Here is a 16,062-nt window from a genome sequence, read left to right on the forward strand (position 1 = left end):
CCTCCAGCTGTCAAAGCAGTAAATGGTTTCATGGCAGACAGTGGTAGAAAAGGTGCAGGTTTTTCACATGGGAAGAAGAGAATCTGAGAGAGATGCTGCTCATGAAACTGCAAGATGAAACACCATATATTTCAGGTGGAAGAGATGAAAGGCAGCTTGTATACTTGTTTATACCATTTTTAAGTTCATGTTCCTCCAAATATATATTATATTAGAAGCCTAAACCGCAGGAGATGCCAATCAATTTCAGCTCCTTTTTGAATGCTTAAGGGACTCCATTAATTTTTTTCTTGCGTGCTGCATGGGAACAAGAGAACAGTTTTTCTTGGAGAACGTTCAGCCTAATGCTGTTTTATATAACAGCTCAGAAGAAAACAGCAGGAAAAAAAATGTCTTCTATAAAGTAGACCAATGAGATGTAGCAGTAAAATGTTTAATGCCTGTAATTTATTGTCTGCAAAACTTATATGCATTTGGTGTGCAAAAGTATACACTTTCTTGACAGCACCAGAAAACAGTTAAGCTATGTAAGTTTTTAAACCTGATTTGTCACATTGTGTAAAAAGACATTGTGCACAATGGATATCCCCAAAGGAAATCATTGGCTAAACCTAGAAGCACCCTTATTTACAACTACCACTTTAATATTGCATTACACCCACTCACCAAAATAAATAGAAATACATTCATCACAACTTAAACACAGTCTCTCCATATATTTATTTTCTGACATGTTTTGGTCTCCAGAAATACGCTGTATCTAGAAATAGGCATCAGCTACTAGATTATGTTACAAAATGCAAAAAAAATAGAAAATTAGTTTTCCTGGACAATATTTTGGGCTTTACACAAAAATAAATCCAGATTTCCATAGAGATCTCATAAACTTCTTGAAAGATTTTTATTTTAAAGCACAGCACAGAGTTGCACACTAAGGCTTCCTGTGATATGCAAAACCCTGGCCTCCAAAAAGACTGCTGTAAAGTGAAATACAGCTCAAGCGTAAGTACAAGACATTTTCAAAAAGTAGTCATCAATAGAAAGTGCCCTTCGTTTGATTTAGCCTTATCAGTACAGAAGTAGCTACTGTAATTGTGCAATCAAAGCCAGACCTGGAAGGGCTTTACGCAAAGGACGTCACCATCTCACACCACCAGGCTTAAGTACACAGAATCTGAGATAGCAGAAACTGACCGACCTGTTCATACTCTACATTCATCAGTTTTTGATGCAATTTAGTATAAAAGGCACATCGTCAAGCAGTGAATTAAAAAAAGAAAGAATCTAAAATCCAAACCAGAATTTCATTAAACGCAATTAAGTCATTAGCTTTAACATCAGATCCTCATAAACCAATAGAAGAATTCTTCCAGTTTTTTCTTAACCTCAAATTCAGACGCACTTTGGATGAGTACCAAAGTACTCTTGTAAAGATTAATAATGTTAATCTGGCAAACAGCAAACATGATTTTGAATACGAGGCCCTCCCAAGTCCATTTACAAATATGCAGCACATGCAAACCCAACAAAACCCAAACACTTGTACAAAATTTGAAAGCCACTGGTGTCCCGTGCCAATTATGAGAAAGTACTTGATTGTAAAATGACAAATGTGTCCTTGAGCAATTTTTCATACGAAACAAAAATCGAGCGATCATTGTGTGAAGTTAAACAAGTGTCTTAGGGAGGCTGGAAGAAGAGACCGCATTCCAGTCAGCACCTCAAAGACCAAAGTGCTTTAGATTAAGAAATTTAACCGACCGTGTGCAAAGCAATGAAATCATCAGGGTTTATTTAAGCTTCGGTTATCTGAAATGCAGATTTAATTCCAAACCGAATTCCAATTTCAAATTATGTGAGCATCTTTTGCTTCATAAGAGACTGTTTTCAGCCGGGCAGAAAATTGCTTGCAAGTGATAGTTGTCCAGGCTGACAGACCTAGGAGCCTTTCTCCAGCTAAACAAACCAAAAAATCCACACCAAGCAAACAAACAAACCCACAGTCAATCATGGTCCCAGAGATCATGGCCATGTTTGGGGAATTCGGGGAACTACAACAGCAAATGTGAGGTGGTCCCATTAAGCAGAGTGAATACAACGCACTTGCAGACAAGCACTGAGATTACACTATCTTGCATGGTCTCGAGTGTATACACTGAGAAACACCTTTTTGTTAGTTAATATACAAAGTTAAAAATACAGAGGAGCAGTGACAGTTACCATCCGTGCTCCTACGCAACTAATACTGAATTAGTTTATAGAATCCATCCCAACAGCTTACTCATGTCAGTGTTTCGCTAAGGCAGTGAAATGCTACACCATCAACAGAAAATGCCTCAAAAAAGCAAATGTTTTTTCCTTCATTAAGAGTTAGATGTGTAAATTCCAGCAGCTTCCAAGCTGTCTGAACTGTGTTCTGGAAGCAGCACTGTTTAAAAAAAATTGCCCTCTGAAGGAATCTTTAAAGGTTCCTTCACTATTTTTCTAAGTAATTTTTTCTTTTTCTTCATTTTTCTTTCCCCCAACATATATCCAAAGCCCTTTTTGTACTTTTCTAAGTACTTCAAGTATTAAAACATAACAGCTTCAATAGCTATAGCTGAGGGGTTATCAGCGGGGTCTTACTGCTCACTGAACAGTGATACTGGTGAGCTTTGAAGGATAACTTGGTGAATCAAAGCAGATGCAACACCAGCTTCGAGCTTCGGACTCTTCTTACAACCCCTATTGATTTTGATGAACCCCATGCTGATAAGTAAACAAACTCAGTTACTGAAGGAAACAGTCTTCAAATGCATAGTTAGAAATAATGTGCAAACATGGGCATTGGGTAACACAACTAACTCTCCTGACATGCATTTTAGATTTCTGATTTGATGAATTTAATCAAAAGTATTCACTGTGTCATACAAAGTGATGGACATCCAAGAGCTAGCTGCAACTACTTTGGAAACGTGTTTTCCAAATAGTACACCTGATTAGATAAGTGACTGCTCCACATTTTAAACCATTTAACACACCTGATGCTTAACAGAAGAAAAAAACATGTGCACAGCACACAACCTGTAAAAGAACAGAAGCTTTTAGACAAATGCAAAGACTGACAGGGCAGGAAAAGAATTCCTAAGCATATGCTTCAGCTCAAAAGCACAAATTACACACAAACACTAGAAATTCCTATTTTCAGGATGAGTATCCTACTGAATGTGATTGGCATTGAAATTCCAGACACAGCAAAAGCCAGCCTAACCTTTTGGTGATATCTCTAACTGTACATTTTGCAAGTGACACGCACTTCTCCATTAGGAAACAAGACGATTCCAGTTCAGTTATTGTATATGGGTCCTCAAATCAGAAAAATATATAGCACTTTATTGCTTTGAACATTTGTGGCAACGGCTGAATTCACACCCAAGCTGCTTCTGTATAGAAGATGATGTTTCAGAAACTTTGAGGCTTAACTTAGGAGACAGAGCAGGGTATAAAGCAATTTCTCTCTACATCTCAAAAAAAATATCAGGGAACAAGAACACTACTCCCCCAGTGCTATTCCTTCCTTTCAAGTGAATGCAAAATTGGTGTACTTGTATATGGGCCCGCACAGTTCCACGTCAGTGCATAGCTAGTCAATATTTCTGCTGGCATCTTGAACTGATTTAATCAATGGAAACATTTCTTAATTTTTCTTCTACTTAATAATATGCATTAGTGCATTAATTTCTCCATAAAAAAATCAACCCTTGGCAAGTATTAAAAATAAATATCTTATATAAGTCAAACTAAAGCCTTTATTTTTCAGTTCTTTTATCCCTTTACATATTCTTTTGCCCTCTAACAAGCAAATGGAAACTGAAGAACAGGAGATGTATGGAGGCAGAGGGTAGCAAAAAATGAAAGAAGTCGACGCTGTAAGTCAGTTAACGGGTCCTCAGCTTCTTAGACTGCCTCTTGCGTTTTAGTTCTTCCTCTTCCCGTCTCAATTCCTCAAGGTCTTCCTGAACACCGAGTCTCAAGCTGCCAAACAAGTTGAAATCCTTTACAAACTGCTACTCAAACATGAAATTTGACTGCTCCCCCAAGAAAAGAAATCCTAAAATAATTGCAGCTGATTTGAGCGAAGGTGTTTTAGATCAGTTCAACAGTCATAGGTTTTCTTCAATTACAGTAAGCATACAGCTTAAAGGAAACAAAGAGCATACCTAAGGAAATCAAGATGCTCTCACCATCAGAGCAGAATCAAATCTTTTGAGGGAGAAACGATTTAAAGTTTTCTTTAAAGAAAATTATCGTTATTTAAAAAAGGTTTTGCTAAGATCATTCTTTTTTTTGAAAAGAAGATGTTGGAACATGCATCAATTCCTGCCAACATAACTTAAATACAAGTCACAGCAGACAGACTCAGTTCAGCTTTTCTGAGAACCACCTACACCTTTCTTTAGGCAAGAGTGAGAATGGATCCATCAAACAGAAGCAAGAGGCTTTGTGGCAGCTTCCTGACGACAGGCATTATTCACGTAGCTACATGAACAATGCTGCCTCACCCTCAGAACCCACCTAGTTGCCCTGCCTCTGATGAACAGGCACAGAGAAGAGATGCTGCTGAGCACTGCATGTTCTAGCTGTGTCCTCGTGTAGCCTCTTCAGCTTCTGGGCAGCCTGCTGAAAGCCGTACTGAAAACAGCACCTACAATCACTGACCTCCTCTTCACTTAAGAAAGGCTGGATGGCCTTGCTAGTTTGATGCTAGGAATAGGTGTGACAAAGCTCCTATTTTGTCATCAGCTACTGCCTGCCTTGTGTGCAGGCCTGCTAAGTGCATTTGTACTTCCACAGTTCATTAAGAAGCAGCTTAAGGCAGTTTGCACCTCATTACTACAAGGTCGATAACATGACCACCTATCATTCAGCTGTTCTAGGGTAACTGCTGCAGTACAGGCTCTGCTTAATCCTATAACAAGCAGAGAGAAATCATCGTGAATTCAGGAGACTGCAGTCATCCAAGTTCAGACAGTAAAAAACCAAACACTTCAAAGATCTACATGACTGAAGTGTGGCCAGAAGCATCATTTTCCATTTCAGTTTAGAACTTAGTAATTTTAACAGGCTCTTTTGGTTAGAGAAAGCTCCTCATGTCAAGGGTCACGATGCTTTTAACCAAATTCTCAGTGAAAAGCTAGCTGAAGACAGATTGTTTTACTGACGTTTCCTATCTGCCCTTTTTTATAATAGCATGCATTAGAAGCTTAGTCAGGTGTTAAACTTTGCAAAATCCTACTGTAGGTCTTCAACACAGAATTCAGTGGACAGTAATATCACTGTAAAACTCCATTTACTTCTCTGATTAAGAGACTACAGCATGAGCAGCAGCTGTCCCTAAGAGAAGGAATAAGCTGTCCCTAAGGGAGAAATAAGAACACTGACTCTAACTTCCAGAAGGCTCTCAGTACTCAAGGCACTCTCTGGATAGCAATGTAAAAAAAAAATAAATCTCAGAAGTAAAAATCTGACTTTACATTTCCAGTTTTCCTATTGCTTATTAATAAATAGGTAAAAACCTTTTGTAACTCCTACAAGGCTTTACAAAGTGTATTGCAGACATCTTCCCATCAGGCATGGAAAAAGCAGAAAGTAAATCACCTCGTGAATGCCAGGCTTTCTAACAGCCATGTAAGGAATGTGCAGCTCTGGAGGCTGAAACTAGTGCTCAAAACCAATATGAACATCAAGCCTTCGTTTCTGAAATCTCTGGTTATAAATGTGTGTCAGAGTATTCTTTTTATATCCATACACACAAAACACACATGAAGAGATTGTTAAGTTTCCTCCCAGCCCTCAGGAGCTAACAGTATCAATGTTTGGGACAAACCAAAGGGCTTAGCATTTCAACTGTAATTCAAATACTTTTACAAAAGTTTTGGGCATCAGTTGGTGTAATTCTCACTGGTAAAGACTGTGATGCACTGGAATGAACATACAGGATTTATTTACTGTACTCACTATCCCACTGGCAAACTAGTTGGCTGAGCTTCTACCTAAGCTTTCTTATCAAAGATGGGAAGACTTAGCTGCTTTGCTATAAGTAGCAGCAGATATCCCCATGACTTGGGCAATAAATAAACCTCCCACTTCCTATTTTAACCCAAGTCCACGCATACCTCCTGGCTTCTTCTTTCTGTTGCTCTCTCCAGCTGCTCTCCATGTAGCGTAAGGCATAATCGCTTTCATCTTTATATCTGGAAATTAAATAGTAGCATTTAGACACTAAAAAAACACGATCATATACAGCTGAGGGAGGAATTCACATCCTGGTAGAAAGAAAACTTAGCTTAGATTGTAATATTTTGAAAGAATGACTACAAGTGTTTAAAATGTTTGCTTTTTTATATCTTGTTATCAGACAAAAGGAAAATAAATAAATAAGCCAAAGTATTAATTTTGCAATGGTTCCTAGGTACACAGATGCCAACTTCAATTCTCACAGAACTGCTAACACCATTGCATTTAGCCATTCATATTCAGGCTGCAACACCTGATGTTTTCTTATAGCAGTAGCGTTCCAGAATTCATTTTAACACATGCTGATAGAAAAGAGTTGCTATGGGTTGCATAAGTGACAAGTTACAGAATCTATATTGTTTTCCATTATGTCCCATTTGCATCAAACTTTCTCTTGCCTTCCAGAAGAGCATGGCAACAAAAAAAACCCAAACATTTTTAAGCCAGTAGTTTGCTTATTTCTAATAAATTAGCCCAATGACCTTATCTCTGTTGTTCCATTGCTCACTTTACAGTATATCAAAATTTACATTTTTTCCTACCTTTTCCGGTCATAGCCAAAGATTTCCCGAATATGTTTTGATATTTCTTCTTGGGGTTCCCCTTCATCTTCAATAAAATCATCCATTTCAGAGTCATATTCATCATCTTCATCATCATCATCTATTTGTCTTTTGTAACCAACAGGTGGTCTCCCAATACCTAAATGAAAGGGATGTGAAGAAAACATCAATGAATAACACACATTTATCAGAACTTTTTGTTGCTATGCTTTGGGCTTTGAGGCAGAAAACTGCCGCCTTGAGCTAATTAGAAATTCTTAAAGTCAGTAAAAGGAAACACTTCCTCCACTAACATCAACTGCACCCCAAGGAAAAGCACCAGACATAACTCCACATTCTTGTTCAAAGTTTTCTAGGTACTTATTTGCTAGAGTTCATGCTGCTTTCTCCTGTTCAGGAATCCATTTTTAGAACTATATAACTTTTATCACTTGCTGATAAGGTGAATCAGTGAAAACATGTAGGTATCAATCGCAGGTTTGCTGTGAATTAAGCCCCAGGCCCTTACCTCAAAGAATGTGAGCTGGGGTCAAAACAAATGAAGAGTTGCAAAGGGAAAAAAAACCCACAACATTCCATTGCTTAATGCATTCTTTAAAAGATAAACATGGTATTTTGTCTGAGTTTTCTCGGATAAAGATCATCACTGACCTCAACTCAGATATATCAGAAATATGGGACAAACAACTAATTAAAAAATTATTTGCTACAGAACTTTGTACCTTGTGAGCGAAACGGAGGCCTATGCCCTTGAAGAGGTCTCATTCCATTCATCTGTCCATTGCTGGGCCTCGTCACTAGGTTTTTGGAAGAAATAGTTTCTGATACGACAGTACACCTGGGCTTTACAGCTGTAAAGCCAGGTCGCCCAGGTCCTGCACTCGGGCTGACTCCTGGCCTTCCTGGCCCCGTTCCTGAGCTGCTGCCCGGCCGCCCAGGTCCTGCACTCGGGCTGACTCCCGGCCTCCCTGGTCCCGTTCCCATGCCGCTGCCCAGTCTCCCAGGTGCTGTATTTGTGCTGTTGCCCGGCCTTCCCGGGCCGGAGCCTGAGCTGCCACCTGGACGCCCAAGTCCAGTGCTTGAGCTGCCACCTGGCCTTCCAGGTCCCACGCCTGAGCCGCTGCCCGGTCGCCCAGGTCCCACGCTCGAGCTGCTGCTTGGCCTTCCAGGTCCTGCGGCCGAGCTGCTGCCCTGTCGCCCGGGCCCTGGGCTTGAGACGCTCCCTGGCCTTCCTGGTCCCATGCCAGAATTGCTGCTTGATCGCCCTGGTCCTGCACTTGATCCTCCACCTGGATGCCCAGGTCCTCCCTTTCCTAAACTGCTGCTGGATCGTTTTGCGCTGGAGTTCATTTCGTGCTGGAGGGCTGCAGCATTTCCTGGTTTTGTATGGACAGGCTTTTTCAGGCTGGATTCTTTAGCAGACGGTAACCTTTGAGCCCCATTGGCCATTGGCTTTGAGGATGGCACAGGAAAGCTTGAGCCAGACTTTCCCATACCGTTGACAGGTAATTTACTATGACTGCCAGCAGTAGGGGTTTTCAAGGAACTATTTTGTGAGGTTTTTACTTTTTCCATTTGACTCAATTTAGAAGAAGATAACGACCGCGAGTGCTTTTCCGTCAATGCTGGTGCTTTGGATTTCTTATCAGTACCACTCAGAGAAGAGAGGCTGCTTTTTGGAGAGGCATGTTTATCTGCTGCACTTTTGCTAAGTTTTGCATCTGCACATTCCTTCAGGGAAGTTGCTTTTTTTGAAGAACTGGATATCCCTGTATTCTTAACCTCCTTCTCGGTTTTCTTTTTCTGCATTTCCACTCTCTTATTTTTGCGTTCCAAATACTCCCTCTCTCTCAATTCTTCCGCAGTTCTGGGTCTCTCTTCTATCTTTTTCACTACTTTTATTTCTACTGGTTCATATTGTTTTTTTTCAGCAAGCCTTAAAAGATCTGCAAAGTTGAGGGGTGCTGGTGCACTTTTGGGTGGTGCCTTTGGTTTGACCGCAGCTTTGGACGGTTTCTCATCATATTCTTCTTGCTCATACTCCGATTCAGTTTGAGTAAATTCGAGTTGCTCTGCTTCATTTTCTGTTGCATACTCAGCCTCGGGGGCCTGAGAAACATTCTCACAAGTCCTCCTCCTCTTTTTAGACTTCTCTTCAACGGGAATACCGTTATAGCCATAAAAGTTATCCTTTGTTCGTGAAGCCATAGCTCTTGCCTTCCTGTCATGTTTCAGTTCAATTCGCTTAGCCAGGAGTCGTTCTTTCTTTCTTTTTTCTTCCAGTTCTGTAAAAGAAAAATCAGAAGAAAGTTAAACAAAAGCACTACTTTTTATTTCAGGGTCTTCTAAACCGATAAACCATCTGAGACAATAGGGTATCTGGCTAACAGCTATTCAGAATAGACCAGAACACCATCAGAAGTCTGCCAACAGGGCAATGTGATCCATCTGAGTCAGCTGTTTTTACAAAAGTGAACTATTAAGCCAAATACAGCTCCTACTAAACCTGCTAAGCTGACTCAACAGAAGCAACTCTCCAGAATGCTACACAAACTAACGAGAACTCCGTGGTAAGGAGAAAGAGTTTTGACACTGACTAAAAAAATTTTGAGACTGTACAAAATTTACTACCAGATGTTTAAGTAAAGGTGAGGAAAGGGAGGGATGGATGGAGGAGTTTTAGGGTGAGGGAATATGCCCTGGAAAGTAGACTGAGGTGGGGAAGCAGGCAGTTACCGATGAGCAAGCTGCAGGTCACTGCTTCTGTGTGACAGTGCCCTGTGCACCATCTCCACAGCCTGCCCTATATTCTTCCTAAATTGTTTTTACCTATTTCCTGCATGAGTAGGCTCTCCATCTTATGTGTCTTGTGTATGATCTGTTGATGTAATTCAGGCTGAACTCGATGGTGAAAAGACGAGAGGTCTGAGCACCGGATACTGGAGAGACAGGGAATAGGGGCCAAATACCATAAAGGCTCAGGAGAAAGGGGCATCTCTGAACATCAGTTCCTAGAAATCGGACGGGGCAACTCATGCTGTGCTTTAAATGGGTTCCTGTAAAGGTACCATCCCCAGCCTATGCTGTTCTATTTGTCAGTGGCCGTGACTGACCACAGGATGAGTAAAAGCATGAGTATTTCCTATTCACACTCGATCTTGCCTTTGGCTGCACTTGGCAGCAGGGATAAGGAGCTGGCTCATGGCTGGCCCAGGAGAGGAATACTCTGGACTACCCAGTCCATCTCACTGTGTTGTAACATAGCGGGGAAAAAATGTGTCTTAAAGCCTTTGCAATTTAAAACCCAAGCATTACTGAAAGAGAAGATTAAGACATCACCACCACAAACTGTTATCATGTTTAGACAAACACGGATTTTCAAAATGAACAGAAATTCAGGATGGTTTCTTGCAATCTTTCCAACTTAATTACTTCCTGATGTCCAAGAGTAAATGCTAGTGAGCTGATTAACATTTAAATCCTTAGGAAAGCATGTAAACATCCCTCGCAGTGACTTTTCCACTGGTGTTCCCTCAGCATCAGCAGTTATATGCACGAATTCCAAAAGCGGATGTAAAAGTCCATTTGCCAGAGCTCTTAATGGGATCAAAGTATCAAAGAGTTAGTGAATGCCTTCCACAGAATGTAGTTTAGGCTGCTTTAAAAATTACCTTTTTTCCTTTTTTCTTCTTCTTTCCTTCGGAGAAATGCTTGTACTGCTGCAGACTCAACACCCTTGACCTTTGGAACCTTTTTGGGAGGGCCAACAGCCAAACTGTATCTTTTCTGCAAAGAACAAATGAGTATGTCAGAGAAATTAATAAGTATCTCTTTTCTTGAAACTGAGGGATTTCATATCAGTCATATTTAAGCATAAATAAGCATAAAGTTCATTTTAAGCACAAATGGTACAGAATGATAATGCAATAGCTGTGTCAGCAATGGAATAAAATTATTTCAGGTCAGCCTTATGAAGTCTCATACAGCCTTATGAAAGTTATCTAAAAAATTATCCAGTAAAGACATCTACATCCAAATATTTCAGAGGCAATAAGCCGACAAGTTGGTAGCCTGATTTCCTATTGATTTCAACAGTTCTAACCTGATCCATTCAAACAGCAGCACATTACTCAAATTACTTGATGTTACTGATATACAAAGCGATACATTACCTTACATACACATACACTAAAAGCCAAGGTTCAGAGATGATCCTAAAATACAGCCAACACCGCTGGCAGGCAGGGTGGCTACACACCAGCTCTTCATAGGCACTCTACTAACTTGCGAATGACCGACACTAAATTACAGGATGCAACATCCATCTACATCACAGCTGTAAAACCTGACAGGTTTCCTCAGCATATTAAAGAGCTTTTACAATCAAGCCCAGCTATTGAAATCTATCTAAGCACTACCAGCACTTCGCTGCTACCTGAGAGCTGGTTTGGTTACCCTTATGGCCCTCAGGAGCCTCATTTTCTGCAATGCAGTCCTGATATACACAAGGAAATTGGAACAGACAGGCAAAGCAATCCTCAGGCTTGATTGAATTATCCAATTTCTACACAGTTTTTAAAAAGAAAGTCAAAACAGAGGATTTCCTAAAATGGTTTTAGGCAGAAGGAGCACTTCTAAATGAAAACTGCCAGGCAGCAGGGGACACGCGTAGATTCATCTCTCCCATTAGGAAGCCTTATAAAGAATTAAAATGATGGGGAAGCAGTTTTTGGGCTTTGTTTTGCTGCACTCCAACTGACAGTCCTATCCAGAAGTGGGTTTGTAAAGCAGCCTGACAGGCACACTGTTTTCTCATTTCCATTAAGGTGAGAAATGGTGCAAAATTCAAGATTTCTGTTCTTCCTAGCAGTAGCATTTTCTGCTATTGATGCTCAGCTGAAAGCAGAGCTAAGTGTTTCATCAATGAAGATGGAAGCAAATGAGGTTCTGCACTGTGTACCACAACAGCTGTTGATAGAAATGAGCACTCTGGTTAGAAAAGGATTAAATAAACTGTTTTATTCTTTTTAAAAGCATTGGAACACACACATACTCCGCAACTACTGAGAAAAGAGTTAACTTTCAATGCAAACCAACGTGCATCAGACTCCAGGTAGAAGTGGCAACTAAGTCAGGACATGTCACTGCCTTATCATCCAGGCAGCAGCAGCTGCACTGCTCGGGCTCAGCTATCTCTAGGGTGGTTAAATAACAGGGAAACAAACATTCTGCCTTTAGAGAGCAGGTCACGCTACTCCAGAGCACTGAGCTACCCAAGCTGTGAGCAGCACTCACCCTGGCAGGCAGCAGGTCCAGCAGCTCACGGATAGTGCTGAGGCAGCACGGGCACTGCTTGAGCCAAAGGAAAAAGGAAAGGCTGTGGAGGTGCCCTTCTTCAGCCACGCACCCTCAAGTGCTTCCTGTTAGCCAAGGGTATTTTCCAGAGGAACCAACCTGTGTGAACTGTGCCATAACCACCTCCCCAGCAATTGCCTGGCACGACACGAGTGGTTGGCTCTGCACAACCTGATCTTGAAACACAGCACCTGCGTAAGCAACAGTTTTGCTGTGGACTCACACACCCAAGCTGAAGACAATTCCCACTTGTCCTATCACGTACAGGCAACTTTCATAGGCTGTCACATAATTTATGCTTTGTCCTCTGTATCTTACCCCACTTATTGCCTTTCCTTATCACACACCAAGACACGCAGCCTTCTGATGTGGGAAGCTCCTGCTCCCCCCCCTTAGACATCCTTCAAGGTGCAACACGGCATCAGTTAACACAGCTAGCAGCTCGAGCACATCAAAGCCCACACACGTCCCTGTGGGTGCTGCCCTGCAGCCAGTTCTGCTCAGCAGGCGGCCATCACCTTCACCTGCAGGTCAGACAGGAGCTCTGCTCTATGGCAGTGCTCCACGCTTCACAGCCACTCCTCATACTCCTCTGGAAGGGCTTCTCTTGCCTACAGGCAAGTATTCAGGAGTTTGCAAGTTTCACAGGAAGGCTTTGCAATGTGTATCAGCCCTCTGAAGAAATCCTGGATTTTACTACAGTTTTACTTCCTGAAAAATGCAGCCACTTTAAGCAGTTGAGCAGCTTATTCTAGGAAATGAAACGCAAACCAAATTTCCAACAACTGCAGGCACTCATCCATTGTGCTGGAGGTTATTTTGTGATGCATAAGTTAAAGTGAGGCTTCAGCAAGTGCTGACGTGGACGATGATGACAAGCTGTTTCACTTCTAGTCACCTCCGTGGTCACATCTGCTCTGGGTTCCAAATTCTGTCCGCTCCAGATACGCCCCCTGCTAAGGGGAGCAGGGACCGAGGTGAGATTGTTCCTAAAAACTACCAGTGATGACAGAAACCAGATAAAACAGAAGGATGACGGGCTGACTTGGCTCTTACCTACACCCTTTTTTTTTTTTTTCCCCATTTTAAAGTAACTGCAATATTGTTTTATACAGTCAAGAATACCTTCCATACAAAGAGCTCAAAGTGCTTCCCGACATCCATTACATCCCAAAACACTCTTGCAGCATTAATAGAGTACCAACATCACTGAAAAGAGGCATACAGGCAGGATTTAAATCTTAAGGAGGTCAGCAGTAAATGCTGTTACTGTTACCACGTCTGATCAAAGCAAACCTGCATTGAAAATCAGTGAACCACTGAACAGAAACATGTGTAAGGAGATACATACAAAACTTATCCTTGCAACGTTACAAGGGAAAACTGAGCACAAAGATTATGCACAACATGTGGCTAGTTACTACTCTAGTTCACAAACACACTACTGTATTTAGAAACAAAACCTGATGCAAATAACTGGGCACTGGAAGGTGTATTTTAGCAGTTCCACTGGGAGATGAACAAGCAGATCTATTTTTACAGAGACATGATGCAATCCTGACCCTGTTTCATGATACAGAGCTATATTATTTCTGAGGCTGAGCTTTTCTGCAGCTTCTATACAAGTACAACCTGTGCACATTACTCTACTTTCCATTACAGTAAATGTGGGATATCTGAGTGCACCGTAAAGATGCTTTTAAACTTCTGCAAGGGAAATTCTGGGGGCGTGCTAATTAAAGCAGGAATCAGCATTTCTGGAAACCTGTTAATGTTACACACCAGTATATTTCGTAATTAGACTGTGCAGTGTTTTTAATCAGAAATATTTAAGACTAATTTTTTAGTCTTTTCATAGGGACAGATGTTGTGCACCAGTTTCAGTCGAGTGCAGTGACTTGGATGTCAACTGATTGGCCTTTTAGGCAGGCAACTTCAGATGGTGCCAAGCACAGCTCCATTTCTGCTCAGAGATTGTCTTTAGAGTTAAAGGCTGCACTGGCAGCATGCAAAGAAGGCAGGAAATTAAAACTGCTTCAGCTGGGGATTGAACTGCACTCACTGCTGAGTTATCAGGTAAACCATAACCCTGCCTTCACTAAAAACAGCACCAAAGCTCTCTTGCACTGCACAACAGGTAGGACTGCCTCCCAAAAGTACCATATCTGGATTGAGGATGTGGCAGATAGAAACCGGGATGTCGAGTAGATGAAATATACGTGTGACAGAAAACAGTGGTGCAGCACACAGGAAAACTAATGAGGTCAAAGGAAACTTTACCACCGCAACCTCAAGTCAACAGTGAGATACCCTGGCTTACAAGACACAAAACATCTTCAAAAACATACCAATGACACCATGTTAGGAGGAAGTGTCAATCTGCCAGGGGATAGGAAGGCCCTACAGAGGGATCTGGACAGGCTGGATTGCTGGGCTGAGGCAACAAAGCTGTGAAGGGTCTGGAGCAAAAGTCTCACAGGAAACAGCAGAGAGAACTGAGATTGTTTAGTGCGGAGAAGGTGCAGGGGAGACCTTATTGCTCTCTACAATGACCTGAAAGGCGGCTGTGGCAAGGTGGGGGTTGACCTCTCCTCCTATGTAACTAGCAATAGGACAGAAGGGAATGGCCTCAAGCTGTGCCAGGAGAGATTCAGGTTGGATATTATGAAAATTTCTCCTCCAAAATTCAGGTCAGTCAATTGAATCACCATTCTGGAGGTGTTCAAGAAACGTTTAGATGCTGTACTGAGGGAAATAGTTTAGTGGGAAATACTGGTGATAGGTGGACAGTTGGACTGGATGATCTGGCGGTCATTTTGAACCTTGGTGATACCATGATTCTACATTTACGTAATTGCTACTTTCCTACGTACGTTACAAATCACATTTCTACTCAGAGTCAGTCTGAGACCAACTAGATGACGAAACACTGAACGTTTCCTAAGGTACTTCAAGAACCCAATGGGACCTCACGAGTTACGCACCTCTCCCCTATAGCTGCTCACAGTGCTGCTGCACATCCACCACGCTTAGCCAGGGCCACGGACCACAGGGCAGCGCTCGGTGCCTCTGCCTGTCAGTGCCAGGCGGGGTGCTCAGCGCTGCACAACTCCTCCGCCTTCACCAAAAGGCCGGCGCGAGCTGCCCGTGGCAGAGCACGGCTGCGACGCTCGGTTACGCTGAACACGAGAAGCAGCGCCTACCGAAAACATTCTTTATGCAAATGAGCGCGCAGGCGGCGAGGGCCGCCCGTCAGCACACGCCCCATCGGGCTCACCCGGAGCGAGACGTGGCAGCCCCGCGGCTCCAGAGCGAACAAAAGCGCTCCTCCGACTTTTAAACGCCAGCATCGCCGGCGACGACGGCTCCGCACTCGGGATCGCGGCGTCCCAGGCCCGGCGGTACCGGACGGCCGGCAGGCAGCGGCTCCCCGCGTCCCGCTCAGGACCGGGGTGAGGCCCGGCGGAGCCACGGGAAGGAGAACGGCGCTTCCTCCGGCCCCGGCCCGGCCGAGCACCGGAACGCCGCCCCAGCGTTCCGAACGCCTCTTCGCCCCTCGCGACCCCGCGGCTCACCGGCACGGCGTTCAGCCCCTGCTGCTCCGAGGCCATCACGAGGATGTTGTGGAAATCCATGGCCGGTTCCGCCGCGGGGCTGAGGCGCCCGCCCCGCTCCCCCCAGCCCGGCCGAGGCCCCGCCGCGCCGCTCGGCTCCGCTCAGCTTCCGGCCGCCGCCGCCTCCCCCTTATATCGCCTCGCCTCGCGCCGGCGTCACAGCTGTGCGTCACTTCCGCTGGGCGGGACCCGCTGTGAGGGGCGGGGCCGAGGAGCCCCGAGGAGCCCCGAGGAGCCCCGAGGAGCCCCGAGGA

General features: G+C 43.2%; 1 protein-coding gene across 1 annotated transcript; it reads right to left on the reverse strand.

Annotated features, from left to right (window-relative positions):
- Positions 1–427: 427 nt before the first annotated feature.
- SPTY2D1 (SPT2 chromatin protein domain containing 1) lies at positions 428–15,879 on the reverse strand. Its single transcript, XM_042814655.1, has 6 exons — positions 15,770–15,879; positions 10,511–10,625; positions 7,562–9,124; positions 6,819–6,978; positions 6,156–6,233; positions 428–4,014 (listed from the first exon to the last, which is right to left on the reverse strand). The coding sequence occupies exons 1-6, from the start codon at positions 15,827–15,829 to the stop codon at positions 3,918–3,920; spliced, it is 2,073 nt and encodes a 690-aa protein (XP_042670589.1). The 5' UTR covers positions 15,830–15,879; the 3' UTR covers positions 428–3,917.
- Between the last annotated feature and the right edge of the window lie 183 nt (positions 15,880–16,062).

This window comes from Centrocercus urophasianus, unplaced genomic scaffold (assembly GCF_019232065.1).
Source record: "Centrocercus urophasianus isolate 14NV4802_14NV808 unplaced genomic scaffold, USGS_Curo_1.0 seq_14, whole genome shotgun sequence".
In the NCBI taxonomy this organism is placed as follows: Eukaryota; Metazoa; Chordata; class Aves; order Galliformes; family Phasianidae; genus Centrocercus; species Centrocercus urophasianus.

Coding starts and splice junctions, on each gene's coding strand:
- SPTY2D1 (XM_042814655.1), bottom strand. CDS start 15,829: ATGGATTTCCACAACATCCTCGTGATGGCCTCGGAGCAGCAGGGGCTG. Junction 9,125..10,510: donor AGAAGAAAAAAGGAAAAAAG/GTAATTTTTAAA, acceptor TTTCTTTTACAG/AACTGGAAGAAAAAAGAAAG. Junction 6,979..7,561: donor GCCTCCGTTTCGCTCACAAG/GTACAAAGTTCT, acceptor CCTTTCATTTAG/GTATTGGGAGACCACCTGTT.